Source organism: Melanerpes formicivorus, unplaced genomic scaffold (genome assembly GCF_026170545.1).
Source record: "Melanerpes formicivorus ecotype bairdi unplaced genomic scaffold, bMelFor1.0.p_v2 SCAF_19, whole genome shotgun sequence".
NCBI classification, from domain to species: domain Eukaryota; kingdom Metazoa; phylum Chordata; class Aves; order Piciformes; family Picidae; genus Melanerpes; species Melanerpes formicivorus.
In genome coordinates, this window is record NW_027142371.1 from 16,202,823 (window position 1) to 16,223,092 (window position 20,270).

The 20,270-nt window shown below is 48.0% G+C and overlaps 1 protein-coding gene across 5 annotated transcripts in view; it reads left to right on the plus strand.

The window, feature by feature from the left end:
• The first annotated feature begins 7,903 nt into the window (after positions 1-7,903).
• Positions 7,904-20,270, plus strand: part of NKAIN4 (sodium/potassium transporting ATPase interacting 4) — a 60,616-nt gene continuing 48,249 nt past the window's right edge. For all 5 annotated transcript variants that reach the window (XR_010988783.1, XR_010988784.1, XM_068150373.1 and 2 more), the window contains exon 1: positions 7,904-8,191. Coding sequence is in view for 3 of the 5 variants with exons in the window: in XM_068150373.1 (XP_068006474.1) it covers positions 8,138-8,191 (54 nt within the window). In the remaining 2 variants the exon portion in view is untranslated. The remainder of the gene's footprint in view (positions 8,192-20,270) is intronic.

Below are 20,270 nucleotides of genomic sequence, written 5' to 3' on the forward strand. Positions count from 1 at the left end.
CACATGGGTTTGATGGGTGGACCACTAGATGGATAAGGAACTGGCTTGATGGCCGCACCCAAAGAGTGGCTGTCAATGGCTCCATGTCCCAGTGGAGGCCAGTGACAAGCGGAGTCCCTCAGGGATCAGTCCTGGGACCAGGCTTGTTCAACATCTTTGTGGGTGACATGGACAGTGGCATTGAGTGCACCCTCAGCAAGTTTGCTGATGACACCAAGCTGTGTGGTGCAGCAGACACGCTGGAGGGAAGGGAGGTCATCCAGAGGGACCTGGACAGGCTGGAGAGGTGGGCACAAGCCAACCTCATGAGGTTCGACAAGAGCAAGGGCAGGGTCCTGCATCTGGGTGGAGGCAATCCCAGGCACAAATCCAGGCTGGGCAGTGACTGGCTGGAAAGCAGCCCTGAGGAGAGAGACTTGGGGGTGCTGGTGGACAAGAAGCTCAACAGGAGCACTCAATGTGCACTTGCAGCCCGCAAAGCCAATCAGATCCTGGGCTGCAGCAGCTTCATACATAACCCCCTTGCATCAAGGAGACGATAATGGGCCCTTAAAGGTGTGTGCTGAAGGATGGTGGGAGGGGTATGAAATACAAAGCAAACTCGGCTTAAATAATTTGCTCTTCCAGTTAAGGAGAAGGCGATCTTCTTCTGATAAGCACCGTTATTTTCTGGTAAACATGAACTAATGGGCAATGAGCACCCGTTATGTAGGTGCTGTATTATGGGGGCTAATGAGAATATTAATCTGATTTTTCTCCATGTAATTCGGTGTGGGTGATGGGTCTGCAGCAGGTCTGCAGAGACACACATTGCATTCAGTCCATGTGCTTGCAGCCTCAGGGGAGCAGTGTTGGGCAACATTTTCCATCCCTTATGATGCAGGGCCAGGAGATTAATGCCTTCCATGGTCTTCATTTACCAAAGCCACATGTTCACACTTCACCTGGGTAGCAAACTCTTGCAGGTACAGCTTTGTCCTTCTGGGATCAGAACTGCTGTGACCATAGAAGCACAAGATAGAGCTTCTGTTTTCACTATACTCATAATATAATAAAAGGTGGCTAGCAGGCAAATAGAGACTCTGTTTTTATAAGGAGTCCCATGGATCAGACAAAGGGCAACGGGTAGAAGTTACCCTGGGCTGATTCCAATTGGACTCTAGAAGAAAATTTTTCACCATGAGAACAGTCAGACATTGGAATCGTCTCCCAAGGGAAGCAGTGGAGTCCCCTATAATGGACAGTTTTAAGACTCAACTTGACAGGGTGCTGGGCCACCTCTGTTTGAATAGACTATCATCTAGAAAGGTTGGGCCAGATGATTCTTGGGGTCCCTTCCAACCTGGCATTCTATGGTTCTGTGATAATTTGCCCTGAGCCAGGAGTCATCTTTAACCTCTGCTGTACAGTGAGCAGCAAAGACTTACCTACATGAGCAAAGGCTTCAGGGTGGGACTATCTGGTTTTCAGAAGGAATGAAGAGAAGCCACAAACATTTGCCTTTCTTAGCAAGCAAATAAATACATGCCATTCCCTGGCAAGTCCAGTTTGCTCCCTTCCCAGAATTTGGGATGGGTGCATAGCTGTCTTCTCATCTCTGCAATGTGGGGCAGGCATCTATTCTAAGATGATAGATGATGCCAATGAGAAACACTTACAAAGGCATCCTGCATTGTATTCCTTACTTCTTCCTTTTCTCCAGTTATGAACTGATTTGTGCTTGGAATTAAATGACAAATATTTTTAGCATAATTGCCATTGTTACAATTGTTATGCCCACTGCCAAGCACATATAAAATGTGATGATAAGGAACAAATCACAGGATTAAAATAATCAAACCTAAGGCAGGCATAGCATTTGGAGCCATTTTCCAGGCTGAGATTTTTCAGATAGAAGTAATTGTACAAAGGCTAATATTCAAACATGTGAAGGGTTGTTGATTTGAGAGCACAGAAGACAACTAGAGCCCAATTCTGCAAAGAGTTCCTTAATTCTGTGTCGTAATTGCAGTGAGGAAGACTAATAGCAAGTGAAAGCTTATTAAGATAACCTACCTAGTGTGCAGTTTTGCCTGTAAGTTAATGGTTTTGAATGATGGCTTTGAAGTTTCTTAGGTAAAAAAAGGTCTCTGGAACCAGATTTAAATCAAAGAGCATTCATTTTCCCTTATTCCTCTTTTACAGATTTCCCAAACCCTTTCTAATCTATTAATAAGGCTTGATTTTGGCTAGGAAATATTGCAGCCCGTGACAGAAATGAAGTGGCACTACAGCTCACTTTAAATTGCTCATAAGTACCTGAGAAATGCTCTTCTGGAACAAGTGACAGCATGAGCATGAGGCTTGGAGGAGTTCCTGATGACTCTTTAAACACTAAAGGAATAAGAAAAAACAATAAACCCTTATTTTAACTTTTCTTATTAACAAGGGGGCTGAATACAATCCTCAGTAGTAGCAACATTCTCATGGACTAAGAATCACATAACCACAGAATGTTAGGGGTTAGAAGGGGCCTCTAGAGACCATCAAGTCCAACCCCTCTGCCAGAGCAGGGTCATTTAGAGCAGGTCACACAGGAATACTTCCAGGCAGCTTTTGAAATTCTCCAGAGGAGACTCCACCTCTCAGGGCAGTCTGCTCCAGGGCTCCATCACCCACACTCCAAAGAGGTTTCTCCTCATGCTGAAGTGGAACCTTCTGTGTTCTGGCTTACACTCATTGTCCCTTGTCCTATCACTGGGCACCACTGAGAAGAGCCTGTCACCTTCATCTTGACACCCACCCCTCATATATTTATAGACATTGATCAGATCCCTTCTCAGCCTTCTCAAGAATAAACAGCCCCAGGTCTCTCAATCTTTCTTCATAGGAGAGATGTTCAAATCCTGGGTCATCCTCATAGTTCTTTGTTGGACTCTCTCCAGCAGATCCCTGTCTCTCTTGAACTGGGGAGCCCCAAATTGGACACAGTATTCCAGGTGTGAGCTCCCTAGGGCAGAGGAGAGGAACAGGAGCAGCTGCTGTAGATTTTTACTACCTTTTTCTTCCCCAAAAAACTGAGGTGAGCCACTATATCAGGGTAATGTGCAGGGCATCACAATGCTTAATTTGAAGGGGGAACAAAAATGAAACGTAGACATCCTTGTTAGATAAATCTGTGCAATAAATCTGAAGAGTGGGGAGCAAGGAATAGTCCTGTTTGTGTGATAAATGTCACTGCTCCAGTTCTTCTCTGTCATTACTTCTGACTTATGTAACTATGTGTAAATAATAATAAAACCCCAAGCTCAGCCCTTTTAGCTCCCTGAGTAGTCTGGTTAATTGATGGGAATGTGATAACACCCTTCCCTTGGAGGGTTTAATTTTTTTGTGCTTCTGTGTGTTGTTTTGCTCTGAATAGCAACACTTCATGACCTGTAAGCAAGTTGTCACCTGAGCCACCAAAGACTCCATCTCATTTTTAACTTAATAGGCTTGCAACCTCAAGAGTGATTTCAGGGGCAGTCTTGGTTTTGTAAATCTTGACAGAATCTCATTCCTAGGTAACATGATGTGAAATATTTCTGCCATGGGGTGAAACATCGGCCCAGTAGTTAGTATATGTTTATTGTTTTATTCTTATTTATCATGATGAACAAATAAGATCCATTTCATATTAACATTTAGGAGTGTTGATATTCACTGCATTTAGCAGCCACAGCATAGCAACCTCACCTACGAATGCTGCCATTAGGTTCTGGAATGTCACATGCATTTAAAATACTCACTGCCCTCTCATTGTCCAAGGGAACATTACTTTGTCTTTCCTTTTCAGGTGAGAAACCCATCTCTAAGGACTTTTCTGATGCATTTCTTCAGTTAACTTGATACTGGCAAAATCTGTAACTCCATCTCCTTATCAGTCCAGCCCTACTGGTGGTCAGACAGGAGAAGCTAGAGTTTAGGCAGGAGTTTAGTCCAGCAGCTAAACCAAGGAGTCCTGCCTCTCATACCATACCATGCCTGATTACTCAGGAAAGTAATCAACCCCCAGCCTTCCACTGTGTATTTATAGGAAATTCACTTCTGATTTGAGCTTACCCCACTCCTCTGTGCAGCTGGGAGTCCAGTTTAATGCCTGCTTTTCTACTGTCCATGAGGTTACTACGACAGCCTTCCAAGCTACAGCTGAAGAAAAGCTTAAGCGGATAGTTGCATTTAGAGACCCCCATCTGAGCTGCACAGTTCTGTCATTTTGGGGATGAGACACCATTTGGAAAGTCTTCATACAAGGCAGCATCTTAAATATTGAGCAGGGACATCTGCAACTACAGCAGGTTGCTCAGAGTCCTAAACAACCTGACCTGGAACAGTTCCAGGGATAGGGAATCTACCATTTCTATGGACAACCTGGGCCAGGGTCTCACCACGCTCAGGGTCAAACATTTCTTCCTAATTAGTATAAATATCTGTCTTGCAGTTCAAATAATCATACCTGGTCCTGTCACAACAGGCCTAGCTCAGAAGTCTGTCCCCAGGTTTTTGCTTGGCCTCTTTCAGCACTGAAAGGCCACCAGAAAATTTCCCCAGAGCCTTCTCTTCTCTGGGCTGAGCAAGCCCATCTCTCTCAGCCTGGCCTCACAGCAGAGGGCTTCCAGCCCTCCCAGCACCGCTGTGGCCTCCTCTGGCCCTGCTCCAACAGGTCTCTGTCTGTGCTGCACTGAGGACTCCAGAGCTGCCCCAGCACTGCAGGGAGGGTCTCAGCAGAGCAGAGGGGCAGAATCCCCTCCCTGCCCCTGCTGCCCACGCTGCTGGGGATCAGCACAGGACATGGTTGGCTCTGGACTGGGAGGCATGCCATCAGCTCATGTCCAGCTTTTCACCCCCTAGCACCCCCAAGTTCTCCTCTGCAGGACTTGTCTCTCCATCGCAAGAGACTTGTCTCTCTGAAGATCTCCAGAGGTCCCTTTCAACCCCTAGCATCTTGTGCTCCTGTGATCTCTTCATACCACAGCGTGTGCTGATACTGAGGACTGCCCTGACCCAGGTATAGGACCTTGCACTTGGCCTTGCTGAACCCCACATTCTGTGCAGGGTGAAAAAGGATAGAAGTGCTGCTGGCTGGCTGTGTCTACTCTGAATATTGAGAATGAACTTTGGGAGTCTGGTTCAAGTGCCATATTTCCAAGGCAATGAATTCTTTCTAAAGCAAATGTGTGTCACAAATGCTCCTTCAGCCTGGTGGCACCTGACATTGCTGACTTCTTGATACACATTAGCTCTCACTGGCTGGGACTGAAAAGATTATCAGTGGAAATATGGCAAAAACAAACTCTGTTTTATGTGTGCATGTGTCCAAACAGCTTCTGACTGCATGTTTCATACCATCTACCTTGAGGAAATGCTTACATGCACCAGCTCCTGGCACCCTACACTTAATACACACACTGCTGTAGATGTCCTTCAAAAGACACCAAAATAAACTTGTTATTTATTTTTTTCTCATCACACGAGTCTTGTTAATTTAGTGTGGGGAAGTTCTTAACCATTAGAGAGGGAAAAAAAGAATGATTCCTAAGCAAATGAGGAAGAACATTGTCTAAAGGAGAGTACCCTAAGCCACTGCCCAAAATTGAAGGCTGCTCTCATCCTTCAGGCTCTTTTTGTGTCATATCAATTGAGAAATGCAACTGTTGCATAGAAACCTTGAATAATCACTTGTTATCAATACCCAGGAACCTTGGCAGCTGCATTGAATTACTTCTTGGTCACACTGAGAGGGAAATTGCAGCTGGAAATGTGGCTGCAGTCATGCCAGGGACTCAGATTGCATAAGCTGAGATGCTGGGGTGTCAGCTGTGACAGCTTGCTTTTACTTCATGAATTAAGCCTTCAGGTGCTCCAGGGGAAAAGGAGCTGCCCCAGCTGAGGGTATGTTCAAGGAAGTTGTTAGATTATGTAGGAATAAAATTAGGGAGGCAAAAGCCCAGTTGGAACTGAAGCTGGCCACCTCTGTCAAAGACAATAAAAAGCATTTTTACAAATATATTAACAATAAGAAGAAGGGCAGGAAGAACCTCCACTCCTTATTGGACCTGGAGTGGAACACGGTGACTGAAGACGAGGAAAAGGCTGAGGTCCTGAACACCTTCTTTGCCTCAATGTTTAACAGCAAGGCAGAAGGAGTTCAGGACAAGTGGCCTCCTGAGCTGGGCAATGGGGTCGGGGAGCAGTGTAGTGCCCTGGTAATCCATGAGGAATTATTTTGGGACCTGCTGAGCCACTTGGACACTCACAAGTCCATGGGACCGGATGGGATCCATCCTAGGGTGCTGAGAGAGCTGGCAGATGAGCTGGCCAAGCCACTCTCCATCATTTTCCTCCAGTCCTGGCTCACTGGAGAGGTCCCAGGTGACTGGAAACTGGCCAACGTGGTCCCCATCCACAAGAAGGGTCAGATGGAGGAACCTGGAAACTACAGGCCAGTCAGCCTGACCTCAGTGCCAGGGAAAGTGATGGAGCAGATTATCCTGGAGGCAATCACTGCGCACCTGAAGAATGGCCAAGGGCTCAGGTCCAGCCAACATGTATTTAGGAAGGGCAGGTCCTGCCTCTCCAACCTGATCTCCTTCTATGATCAGGTGACCCATCTGGTGGACATGGGGAGGCCTGTGGATGTGGTCTACCTGGACTTCAGCAAGGCCTTTGACACCGTCCCCCACAGCAAACTGCTGTCTAAGCTGTCAGCTCGTGGCTTGGACCACAACACTCTGTGCTGGGTTAGGAACTGGCTGGAGGGCCGAGCCCAGAGAGTGCTAGTGAACGGTGCCACATCCAGCTGGCGGCCAGTCACCAGTGGCGTCCCCCAGGGATCAGTGCTGGGCCCTGTCCTCTTCAACATCTTCATTGATGATCTGGATGAAGGGGTAGAGTCAGTCATCAGCAAGTTTGCAGATGACACCAAGTTAGGAGCAGATGTTAGTCAGTTAGAGGGCAGAAAGGCTCTGCAGAGGGACCTCGACAGACTGGACAGATGGGCAGAATCCAATGGGATGGCATTCAACAAGTCCAAGTGCCGAGTGCTGCACTTTGGCTACAGCAATCCCATGCAGAGCTACAGGCTGGGGTCAGAGTGGCTGAGAGCTCCCAAAGAGAGAGAGACCTGGGGGTGCTGATCGACAGCCACCTGAATATGAGCCAGCAGTGTGCCCAGGTGGCCAGGAGGGCCAATGGCATCCTGGCCTGCATTAGGAATAGTGTGGCCAGCAGGAGCAGGGAGGTCATTGTGCCCCTGTACTCTGCTTTGGTTAGGCTGCACCTTGAGTACTGTGTCCAGTTCTGGGCCCCTCAGAAGAAGGACATCAAAACACTTGAAGGTGTCCAGAGAAGGGCATCAAGGCTGGTGGAAGGCCTTGAACACAGGCCCTATGAGGAGAGGCTGAGGGAGCTGGGGTTGTTCAGCCTGGAGAAGAGGAGGCTCAGGGGTGACCTCATTGCCCTCTACAACTACCTGAAAGGTGGTTGTAGCCGGGAAGGGGTTGGTCTCTTCTCCCAGGCAACCAGCACCAGAACAAGGGGACACAGTCTCAAGCTGCACCAGGGGAGGTTTAGACTCGAGGTGAGGAGAAAGTTCTTCACCAAGCGAGTCAATGTGCTGCCCAGGGGGGTGGTGGAGTCACCGTCCCTGGAGGCGTTCAAGAAGGGATTGGACATGGCACTTGGTGCCATGGTCTAGTCGTGGGGTCTGTGTTGATAGGTTGGACTCGATGATCCTCGAGGTCTCTTCCAACCTTAGTTATACTGTGATACTGTGATACTGGCTGCGCTGCCTGACTCAGCCCCCCGGGGCAGGGCTCCACCCGGGGACGCGCATCATCCCACCCCTCCTTCTTTCGGAGGTGGGGTATGAATTCCGGCGGCAGCCGAGCGCCCGCCCCGCATTCGGGGCATCAGCCGGCACCAGAGCGTTGCCCTTTTAAGTTGTGGCCCCACTTACCTCCTCCTCGGCTCCCAGAGGGGCTCTGGCAGCCGCCACGACCTCCCTCCCTCCGTCATTCCCTCTGTTCCTCCTCTTCGTCCCTCCTTCTTTTCGTCCCTGCCCGATCCCGGTGGCGGAAGCTGCGGGCCGGGCTGCCCCTGCCCCCGCTGCCCGGGGACCATGGGATGCTGCACCGGGCGCTGCACCCTCATCTTCCTCTGCACTCTACAGCTGGTAAGTGAAGCCGCTACGCGGTTTGGGACGGGGAACAGGATGGTGAAGAATTAAAGGGTTCGGAACTACCCTCTCCCCCTCCAGAGCCTCGGTGCTGGTGAAGGCTCCGGTGGCACCGAGATGAACTTGAAGAGGAGGAAGGTGGTGCGCTTGTTAGGCTGCACTTTGTTGTGCGGGGGGATTTAGGGATGGCTAAAACTCGGAGAAGCGCCTTGGGGCCCTGGGGAAGTAGTTCTCGATTCCTACCTTTATATTTTTTAAATGCTACTGAAAAAAACATAGCGATCGCTCGGTGACAAGAGTCCCGAAGGGCTCGGTGGCGGCGCCACAAACCAAACCAAACTTCATTCGTGCCGAAACCCACCGATACCTTCAGCCTCCTTCATGTCCATCTACAAGAAGAGGCTCGCCCGTATCCCTTCCTCTGCTCACCCTTATTCCCCACTCCCTATTCCTTGTTCCCCACTCCCCTCGCGTTTATCTCCACTCTGCTCGCCCATATCCCATTCTGCTTTGACAGAAATTATATCAAACCTATTCGGAATTAAGTGTTTGGATAGAATGTGCTGAGAAACCTATTTATTGAGGGATAAACTTCCCGGTGTGTAGAAAGTGGGGTCCCTGCTGGGGACGGGTCCCTCATGACATCTGCGTCCATTGAGAACACGATAAACAAAAGTCTGGTTGTTCCTTGAGTGTCTGTTCATCCAGCCTGGATCAGGAGGGTCCCCTTCTTGTCAATAGCTAATGGGGTGCAGGGCTTCTGGAGCCTTAAAAAGGAAATTACACAGTCTAGCTGGTTTAATTTCATTTACTTTCCCCAAATTTGCTTTATTTTGGAGTGCAGGAAAAGGCAGGCTTGCTGCTAACTTAGGTAGGAGGCTAGTGCCAAGGGGTGAGTCTGGTGAAAACTCTTTGTATTGGAGTTACTCGCTGTGCCGGCAGTGGTTTCTGCAAAGGGACGATGCGTGGGGACCTCATTGAAGGTGGGAGAGAACCTCTCCTTAGAAGTAACCTGCTAGTTTTTATTAGATGTAAACCATCAGCGTGAAACTGGAGGGAAAGAGAGTGGGGACACAGCCCAGTAACTCTGGCACCATGCAAGTAGAAGATTTAATTCGCAGCTCACCAAAATCCGTGTGGAAGTCGGGGGTGTTTCTGGCACAAAGCCTCTTGCTGGGAATATTTATGAGCAAGCTGAATATTTGGGGACTGTGTTTAGTTTCCCAGATTATTTCTTTTGATTTTTCATCCTTGATCACAGAAGAGAGAAGCTGTACCCTGTGTTACATTAGAAACTGGCACCTCCACACTCACTGTCTCCTAAATCCATAGCTATGTCGTCCTTCTTTAAAGCACACACTGGAGAAAGGAAAAGAAAGAATAGGAAAGAGAAAAAGCCCTGAACTGCCGGTGCTGTTCTCGTTTCTGACAAGCGTGGGAGTTTTCTTGTATCCAAGATACAGCGACAAAGAACCCCAGCATTTTATTTTCTCTAAGACCCTCCCCCTTGAAGAAAAGAATCATTTTGGCTCATTCTTAAGCAAGTTTGGATTCCCATGGCACTTGCTGGGTGAATTGGTAGAGCTGGAAAAATGTGAGCTATGGTGAGGGAATTCCTGGAGCTGTGCTCCGGTGGGGGTGAGGTCAGGAGATTCTGGCTGGTTCCCAGCAAGTGCTGGGATGAGAGGGAGACCCAGCCTGGTGCTGCCTTTCTTTTTCTTTTTTTTTTTTTTTTTTTTTTTTTTTTTTTTTTTTTTTTCCAATTTGATTTGTTCTGTTTTCAAGCAAACTTTGTCACATCATTTCCACATGGGTAGGGTCGAGTGACATGCAGGATTCACTGCTGCTCAGGGTGGGTTCTGCTAAGACAAAACAAGCCATCAGGCCAAGATCATCAATAAATTATAATGATGTGAACTTCCTTTGTTATTCTCATGTCTCTGTGATGCTTCATGTGATACTTTGAACCCTTCACAGTCTTCCCTGAGTGTCGCCAAGCACCATGTCTCTCATTCCCAAAGTCCCAGGGGTGAAATTCTTGTTCCTCTCTAGTCAGGAGATGCTTTGCTTCTGACTTGGATGGGGAAAGGATTTCAGCACTGGGATTTTCCACTTCATTTATGCAGCACTATGTTTTTTTAGGTGTTTTAATGTCTGTTCCTCAAGGCTTTGTTGGGGCTTTTTGGAAAAGGGAAGCTTTATAAAAAGCCTAGGGACGTGGCCTAAGGCTTGTGTTAGGGAGATGTTAGGTTATGGCTGGACTCGATGATCTTAAGGTCTCTTCCAATCAAGTGATTCTGTGAAACGAGGAAGAGCCCCCCCCCAAAAAAAAAAAAGAAGCCAGGGCTCTGTGAAGGAGCCTCTGCAGAGGGTAAAGAGACATCCCGTGTAGTATTTAAGGTTGAAAAAGGCTTGTCAAGGGTAGGATTTCTGAGCTCCAGTGGAAGCACGAAACAAGCTCCTCAAAACCCCCAATTAAATTAGAAATTCCAGCTTCAGTGGGTTCATAGAAATTGTTTTATTAGGTGCAAGTAATTGAGTGAGCATGTGGGGAAGTGTTTGCCTGCCACAGCCTAAATGTTTCCCTGGAAAATCAAGGCAGAAAACAAACATATCCATCATTGCAGTGGGTAATCCCACAGAAGAAGTTTGTGATCCAGGCGGATTGCAGACCGATGTGAGAAATCAGGGAGCCGCTACACAATGCGAATAACAACGAGGTCCCCAGCCCCCCACAGGCTGAGCTCCTGGCGCAGAGAGAATGGAGCTGTGTGTGTCTGAAGGAAATCAGGGCTGAGTCTCCCCAGTGGTTTGCTAATCAAGGGGGGGAGGGAAGGCTGTAGTTTGAATAAATAATTTGCCATATTTCAATTTTAGGTTATTGTTTCCTTGCAACCTCCACGTTAGGCTCTTGCTTTGCCAGTTGGTGCTGCAGGGAGGCAGCATGAAGGTTCTGCCTCTCCCTGCCCCCAGTCCTGGTGTGTGTTGCTGTCACTAATCCTTCCATTCTTCCTGATCCGCCTCTGCTTTCACCAGAAGTTTGGGTGAATGTTGGCCCAGGTCAGAGCCACACTGCAAATGAGCTTGTCCTCACCCATGGCACAGAGAAGGACCGTCAGCAAACTGGTGGGATGGTTGTACCCAGTGTTTGTGCATCCCAAGGGTGTTGTCACCTTCCAGCTCTCACTTTGCACAGACACATTATTGAGGTGCTGATGTTACCTACAGCATGCTGGCAGCCCTTGCTTGTCCCTTCCAGCCTTTGGGCAGTTGCATGGTAAGAAACATAAGGTGTTTAAAAGATGGTCAGGAGCTTAGGGACATGGTCTAAGAGTTGTGCAAAGGTTAGGTAGATGTTAGGTTATGGTTGGACTTGATCTTAAGGTCTCTTCCAACCAGGGAATTCTATGACTCTGTGAAATGAGGCAGAAACCTCCCCAGGAAAAAGCCAGGACTCTGTGAGGGAGCCTCTGCAGAAGGTGAAGAAACATCCGTTGTAGAAATTAGAGTTGAAAAAGGCTTGTCAAGGGTGGGAGTTCTGAGCCTGAGTGGTATGATAGATTGTCACACCCAGCAGGACTGTGGTCTGGGTGGGCCATGGTGAGAAACCACAAACAAGAGCTGGGTCTCAGGAATATATTAAAAATTCATTCATTTGCTCCTTTTCTCCCTGCCAACCTGAGATTGTACCAAACTGTGTGTGTGCTGGAGCCCTGATTGTGCGCCGAAGGCACTACTTGAATTTATTTCCACCAGGCATGGAAAAATTCTCTTCCTTCCCATGCCCTGTCCCCATAAATCAAACTACTGTAGTTTCTTTACATTCTGTTTGTGGATTGAGAACTCAGATGCCAAGCAAAGCCTGGAGACAATTTCACAGATACATTATAAATCCCCCTAGAATAAGAGCTTCTAATGGAAAAAGTGACTAATACTTCAGATGAGTGCAGAACACAGTGCCCTGGGATGGGACCACATCTCAAGACTAACCAAAAGTAACTACATAGGTAGGTTTATTTATTTTCTCCTGCTCTCCCTCTCTCTCCCTCCCTTCTCAGTGATGCCTTTTTAATCTCTTTGCAGAAGGGGGATGACTAGTTCTGGAAACTATTTGAAACCAGCACAGATCACTCTCTAACTACTCTTCTATAACTAAAGTGGTTGTGTGAGTCGATGGAGGGGCAAAGCAGTGGAGAGTATGCAGGGGGTGAGAGGAGGGTGGCAGACAGGCATGTGGGATTGCACAGCAAGAGAGGATCTAGGGCATGATTTAAAAAGGTGAACTAGATTGAATCAGCACATGTGGGCTGCGAGAGGGAAGGTGATAGGGCATCGTCCTGCTAAGTTAAGGAACAAGCAGGACTGCAGCATCTGCTCTTTTTAAGGGTTATGGAGATGCCTTTCTTGTTTATTTCCTCTCCATTCCAGGGATATTTTGAACTGCAAATAGGGTCGGGGAGAGCAAGACCCATCTCTCCCCTCCTCTGCAGCATCTTCTGGAGCTGAGGCAGTCTGCTTCATCTCCTGAGGGAGCTTTGAGCTCAGGCAGCTGCAGTATGGCTGAGCACAAAGCATCGGAGGCAAGAGCAGGTGCAAGGGGAAGAGCAGTGTCCCTCTGCTCATCACGCTGCTCAGGACCCACCCCCCCCCCACACACACCCCCCCACTAGAACTACCTTGTGCTCTCCCCAGCTGTTTTGCTTCATGGTTTGTGCTTCAAATATAATCCCTCCAGGGAAGGGACTGTCTTGTGCATATGCACAGCACCTAGCACCGTGCTGGCTCGAACCTTTCCTGAAGTGCTTGAACCATACTCCAGGCTAAATAAGAAGTCTACAGGCTACGTTTGACAGATGCTGTCTTCTTCATGTCTCTTCCAGACAAAGGAAAATTAAAGCTGTGCCAATAACAGAGCTTGTCAGCATTTTCCACTGGAGCTGACTTGCAGCAGAAACCTGGGGATTTGAGTAAATTAATATTTTCATGAAAAGTATCTTCTTTCCAGAGACAGTTCTGAATTGGGGTTTGGTTTGTTGTGGGGTGGGGTTTTGTGTGTGTGTGTGTGTGTTTTGCTGGTTTTTTTTCTCCCAAGTTTTGGCCAAAATCTTTTGGTGAAAAACCAAAAATGTGCTGGCAAATGTTTGCTGTGCTGGCCGATAGCTTTGTGGAGCTTCTCTTACAAAAAGTTGCAATTTTATATGAGATACTTCTCTTTTTCCTGAGCAGCTGGAGTCAGTATTGCTGCAGCAGAGTGGGATAAGCCCACGAGTAGCACAAGGGAAGAGGACCTTGGGGTACACGTTTCAGACATCCCCCGTTGCACATTGTTCCAGCAGCCCACATCCGCGTTTCCCATCCTGGTGGCCGAGATTGCAAATGACTCACAGGAACCATGTCTTTGTGTCCTCTGACCAAACCCAGTCAGACTGAGAATGAATTTTGGCAAAAGCCAAGCCAAATAGCCAAGCTGAGAGCAACTCAACTCTCCCTGGAGAACCAGGGCTTTATTTCAGCTGAACAGTGTGTTTGTCTGACCTCGCTCTAATTTATCCTGACCACTCTCTGCTCCTTCACCTTCCATTCGTTTTCCCACTTTCCAAGCACCAGGGCCATGCAAAAAGAGAAGCAGCCTTTTCTCCCTTGATGGGGAACCTTTCTCCCTGGCTGGTGTGGGGTTAAGGGAGCTGACGTTGTTCCATTGTGTGCTAATAATATAAGGAAACTGGGATCATTCTGGCCGGGGTGCAAAATGGAGCTCTTCCAAGAATCTGCTCCAGGGGCCCTGAAGTAGGAGCTCTTGGAGAACAAACTGGGTAACAAAGGCCAGATTGTGATCTCTTTTCCTCCAGGAAAACCTTGGAATAGCCCATCGAGCACTTAAGAAAAGGCGAATGACCTAGAGAGCAGCAGTGCTCCAGCTGTAGCATTCCCTTTTCCATTAACAAAACATTGGCTTTGAAGTCAGTAGAACTGAGCCTTTCTTTCTTTTTGGACATAATTTGTGATTGAATGTCCTTATGCTTGTGGAATTCCCTTTGTCCCCACTCCTCCTGGGTTGCCATCGGTGTGATGTGCATGCTGCAGTAGGTTGTATCACTGGAATTAATTTTGGTAGACAGAGTTTTCAACTAAGTGGAAACTTTTGTCTTAAAAGTCCCATTCCCTGTCTCCAGAACACAAGGAGGGAGGGGGGAAGGGAAAAAGGACATTTCTGGTCATAAGAAAAAATAAAAATACTGTGGTACTTAGAAATGGTGATGAAAATGATGGAGGAGTTATTGTGCCAAACCCCAAATATTTTGAACTTTTCAGAAGTGTCTTCAAGCTTCTGTAGAAAAATTGAAAAGCCCCACTAAAAAGAAGCTGGCTTGGTGTTGCTTTTTTTTTTTTTCTTTGGAGTTATGCACTCTGGAAGTTGTCACCTTCCAAGTGTTTCTGATGTCATCATGTCTGCCCCAAACCCAGCGTGTATTGGCGTTTAAGGGGAGAAATCTCAAAGAGAAGGTACAGGCTTGGGTGCTGCTGCAGGGTGGTGCTTTGCAGAACCGACTCATCTGCTCGTGGGCCAGTGGGCTTGAGGAGAAGGAAACCTGGTGAATAAACACCCTGCAGAATTGCCATTCAGATAGTCTGTACCCATTCCACGCTCACAGGATTACCTTAAAGTTCATGAGATTTTCTGAATCAGAATAAATTTCTTCTGCTTTGCTTGTCTGAGCTTTGATAAGAGCCAGAATCTTGTTTCATCTTCTTGCTAGGGAATCCCAGAACCTCAGCATGGTGGGTATGGAAGGGACCTCTGGAGATCACCCAGTCCAACCCCCTTGCTAAAGCAGGGCACCCACAGCAGCTTGCCCAGGAGCACAATGGCCGGGGGGGGTTGGAAGCTCTCCAGAGAAGGAGACCCCACAACCTCTCTGGGCAGCCTGCTCCAGGGCTCTGCATCCTCAGCAAAGAATTTTCTCCTCCCATTCAGGTGGAAACTCCTGGGTTCCAGTTTGTGGCCACTGACCCTTGCTCTGGCACTGGGCACCACTGACAAGAGTCTGGCCCCAGATTCTTGCCCCCCACAGGTCCTTTATCTCTTGCTGAGCATTGCTCAGATCCCCTCTGGGGCTGCTCTTCTCCAGGCTCAGCAGCCCCAGGGCTCTCAGCCTTTGCTCCTCACAGAGATGCTCTAGTCCTCCTGCAATGCAGTGTGCCCAGGTGGCCAAGAAGGCCAATGGCAGCCTGGCCTGCATCAGGAATAATGTGGCCACCAGGAGCAGGGAAGTAATTCTGCCGCTGTACTCATCACTGGTTAGGCCACACCTTGAGTACTGTGTCCAGTGCTGGGCCTCTCTGTTTAGGAAAGATGTTGAGATGCTGGAAGGTGTCCAGAGAAGGGCAACAAAGCTGGGGAGGGGTTTGGAGCACAGCCCTGTGAGGAGAGGCTGAGCGAGCTGGGGTTGTTTAGCCTGGAGAAGAGGAGGCTCAGGGGAGACCTTATTGCTGTCTACAAATACCTGAAGGGAGGTTGTAGCCAGGTGGGGGTTGGTCTCTTCTCCCAGGCAACCAGCACCAGAACAGGAGGACACAGTCTTGAGCTGTGCCAGGGGAGGTTCAGGCTGGATGTTAGAAAGAAATTCTTCCCAGAAGGAGAGATTGGCCATTGGAATGTGCTGCCCAGGGAGGTGGTGGAGTCACCATCACTGGAAGTGTTTAGGAAGAGCCTGGATGAGGCACTTGGTTGCACTTGGTTGGGTGATAGGTTGGACTTGATGACCTCAGAGGTCTTTTCCAGCCTGGCTAATTCTGTATTCTGCTCCGGTCCTCTCAGCATTTCCCAGCCTCTGCTGGACTCTGTCCAGTAGTTTCCTGTCTCTCTTGAACTGGGAGCCCAGATCTGGACCAGTACTCCAGATGTGGTCTCACTAGGGTAGAGAGGGAAGGAGAACCTTCCTCTGCCTACTGGCCACACTCTTCTTAATACAACACAGTCAATAGTCAGATCAGTAGATCCTCCCCTGAGGATCCTTAACATCAACCGTCTTTTCCAAGGGATTTTTTTTGGTCTGATTTACACAAGGACATAATCGCCACTTTCCTGGTGTCTGTGGCTTGTTCTCAGCACAGCTGCTTCTCTGTCAGGACGTTAGACACCAATACATTTTTTTATCAGGGACGCTCACATCCCAGATTCTCTTTCCAAGGTGAGGATTAATTGAAATGAGGAGAGCAGCTTTTCTGAGCCCCCTTCATCCTGGATGCTGTTTGGGTGAGCCTAGGTGTGGTAATTGAGATCTCGGAATCCCTTACACCTTTCACCTGGAAGGGTGATGGTGTGGAAGCAGTGACCTCCATTGCCATCTGCCATGGCTTAATGAAAAGATACTGTGGGAATCAAGGCAACAGCTTGTCTTCATCACCTGCCTGGAGAAGGCAGACGTCAGGAGTTGCTGTGCCAGCTTCCTTTGGCACCTTTCAGCAACTGGACAGCCCTTCAGGCAGCTTCCCACCTGCTCTCAAGGCTCTCTCAGGACAGCAAAATATCTGCCTTCATCCATCTTTATTTCTTTTCTCTCCGTTTTTTCCATCCAATGCTCAAAGCTCTAGGAAACCAGGACCATCATCTTTTTTCTGCACCAATGGAGCAAACACACAGATGTCCTCCCAGGCCCTGATTTTCAGAAGGAAAGATGTTGACTTGCTGGAAGGTGTCCAGAGAAGGGCAACAAAGTTGCTGAGTGGTTTGGAATGCAAGCCCTATGAGGAGAGGCTGAGGGAGCTGGTGTTGCTTAGCCTGCAGAAGACGAGGCTCAGGGGAGACCTTCTTGCTCTCTCCAACTACCTTAAGGGAGGTTATAGCCGGGGGGGGGGGGTTGGTCTCTTCTTCCCGGCAACCAGCACCAGAACAAGAGGACACAGTCTCAAGCTGTGCCAGAGGAGGTTTAGGCTGGATGTTAGGAAGAAGTTCCTCATAGAAAGAGTGATTTGCCATTGGAATGTGCTGCCCAGGGAGGTGGTGGAGTTGCCCTCATTGGAGGTGTTTAGGAGGAGACTTGATAGGGTGCTTGGTTGCATGGTTTAGTTGATTAGGTGGTGTTGGATGATAGGTTGGATGTGATGATCTTGAGGGTCTCTTCCAACCTGGTCTGGACTATTCTATTCTATTCTATTCTATTCTATTCTATTCTATTCTATTCTATTCTATTCTATTCTATTCTATTCTATTCTACTGCTGGGTTGCTCTTCTCTAGAGCTAAGTAGACCTAATAAAAAATGGATCCTGGTGCTCAGATTAATACACAGTCACAGCAACTATGCAAAGCCTGGGAAGATACCTCCTGTGACCCTGCTCTGGGAAAATAGGGACCTGTTCTGTTCTGTGTACATTGACCCTGACAGCAGCCTTTGACCCTCCTAGTGGTTGGATTTGATGATCTTAAAGGTCTTTTCCAACCAAAAAGATTGTGTGATTTAAGTTTCTGCTGGTGAAATGCATTTTCCAAGCACTGTTCTCTGGTGCTAGTTTGCTGAAAGCAGCGTTTCATCTGAACAGGGAAGGTGAGACAGAGGGCACTAAAGAAGGGGATGTAGCATTTTATTACCCACATAGAACTTACAAAATATTGAGTGTAACCTTGCATGGAGTGCTCTGTCTGGTGTGTTCATCCATCATGGACAAATAGCCTCGCCACAATTAACAGTTTGTCACTGTCTATCTTCAGCTCCATCTGAAAATTTCCTCAGTAGTAACCAGAGCTCAGTCTTAATACCAGGACATTAACCCATCTGGAGGAGGAATCTAAATCCTACGTTTACTCAGACTGTTTAAATTTAGGAGTTTTGGACATCATTCTGCAGCCCTAAATAAGATCATTGCCCTTAGAAATGGCTTTGTCATGTTGGGAGTATATTGGGGGTTTTCCCTATGTGAAGCTCAGCAGATGGTCTTTTTGTGGAGGGCATGTGGTAGGGTCTGCTTAATATTACTGCTGTGGACCAGATGTGCAGGAGTGCCCAACTCCATGCTGTGGGTCTTGGGAACACTCTTTCCTTCTTTCAGAGATGATGGGCCCTGGATACTCCATTAAGATGGAAATGGTCCTACTTTGGTAGTAACATGTCCAACTGTTCCAAGGGCCAGGATGTAGTCATGGGCACTTAAAAATCTTTTTCTGCCTTCTGAGAAGTTTGCTGTGAAGTGAAGAAGTTGGCTGTTGAAGTGAAGTTTACTGAAGTGAAAAATCACCCTCAAAAACTCAGCAGGACCAGAAAGAATTGGCCTGGCCTTGACCCACATCCAGAGACCTTGAAAGGAGTAGAGACCACAAGTCTAGGCTATTTAGTTATAGGGCCAGACAAAATGGCCTCAAGTTGTCCCAGGGGAGGTTTAAGATGGACATGAGGAACAATTTCTTCCCCAAAAGGGCTGTCAAGGCCTGGAACAGGCTGCCCAGGAAGTGGTGGAGTCCCCATCCCTGGAGAGGTTTCAAAGCCCTGGAGATGTGATGCTGAGGGACATGGTTTAGTAGTGACCTGGCAGTGCTGGGTCAACAGTTGGACTTGATGATCCTCAAAGTCTCTTCCAACCAAAACAATTCTATGACTCTATGCATTTACCAGCCAACAGATTCACAGAGGTAAGGTCTAGGTCCATAGGCTGATTAACCTTGTGGAGAATGACCAAGACCTGAGTTCAGAGACTTCCCAGAACCCAAACCACCTACGAGGTTCTGAGCCAAACACCTCCTGTTCGACCACAACACAGAAGAGCTTCTTCTGCAGTTCCTTTCTGAAGGATGGTGAAGATCTCTGATCTCTGATCGAGATCTCTGGCCCGATTTGAAGCCTGAGCATTTCAATATCTTGCTTGGATACCTGAACTGCTGTCTGCTTAACCAAATCCAACCCAGATCCTAATTTCCCATGGCTACTGGTAATCCTTAGCAGCAGGTTTCCATGTGGAGATGGGAATGGGCTCTGACAGGCGGCTGGCTTCCCTCGCTCAGGCAGACAACGTGGTTTTTGTGAGCCCATTGTGGGAAAGGCAACACACCTGCTTACGTTGTATATGGACAGAATTAGGGGAGAAATCTGATTATCCTCATTACTCAGAAATGCTAAATATGTGCAGAATACATTTGGCTAATTAGCCTGGGAGTTTGCTGGCTGCTGGGCAGGGAGGAGAGAGGGTGTTGGGAGGAGTGTGATGGGAGTTCACAGTCCCTTGGGTGCCCTTTGTTTTCCCAGCATGTGGAGAAAAGTGAGCTTGAGGGCTTGGAGATGAATTAGAAAGCTAGGGAAAGGCAATTCCTTTCCAATGTCTGCTACTTTTTAGGATTCTGGGCCTTCATATTTCCCCTCTCATTATTCTGAGCGGAGATGTTGTAAGGATGGATGGGTCTGCCTCCCTGCACAAGCAGCGTGAGCCCTTGCGTGGCACCTTCTCAGAGGCACCTGTTCTGCATGGTCTCTTTCCTGTCTTCATGCTGACACAGGCAGGTTCTCAAATGCTTTCAGAAGCCTGAGGAGACCGTGGTGGTGGTTGGTTCTGAGAATGGTGCTACTACCTTCTCATTTAATGGCCTCATTTGCACCACAGATGTGCATGTTAGCAGAGGTCGTCTGGCCCCAAACCTGACTTGTTTTTCCCAGAGATGCAGAGCACATCAGGCTGATGCTAGGCAGGATGCGATATACTCATGCCGAGTATATCTCAAGGTGTCTAGATCCAGAGCACCAGGTTAGAATCATAGAACTGTTGAGTTAGGGAAAGGCCTTTGAGATCATTAAGTTCAAGGCTGGTTCTTCCAGCTCCATGCTGAACTTACACCCATCAAGCAAACCACAACATTGTACAGGAGGGCTGCAGGAGCCATAGCAGTGTGAGGTCAGGACAGCTAGCATGCTCAATTCTGTTTTCTTGGGTCCTACAGTCTACACAATACTCTGCCATCAGACCACAGTCCAAACTCAGGTCATCTGGATGTGACCAGTGCCCAAGATGCACGTTCATTCTTTGCTCCTTGTAGCCATGCTTTAAATAACCCTGCAGGGCTTTTGTTCCTAACCTAGCCAGAGATGAAGGCCT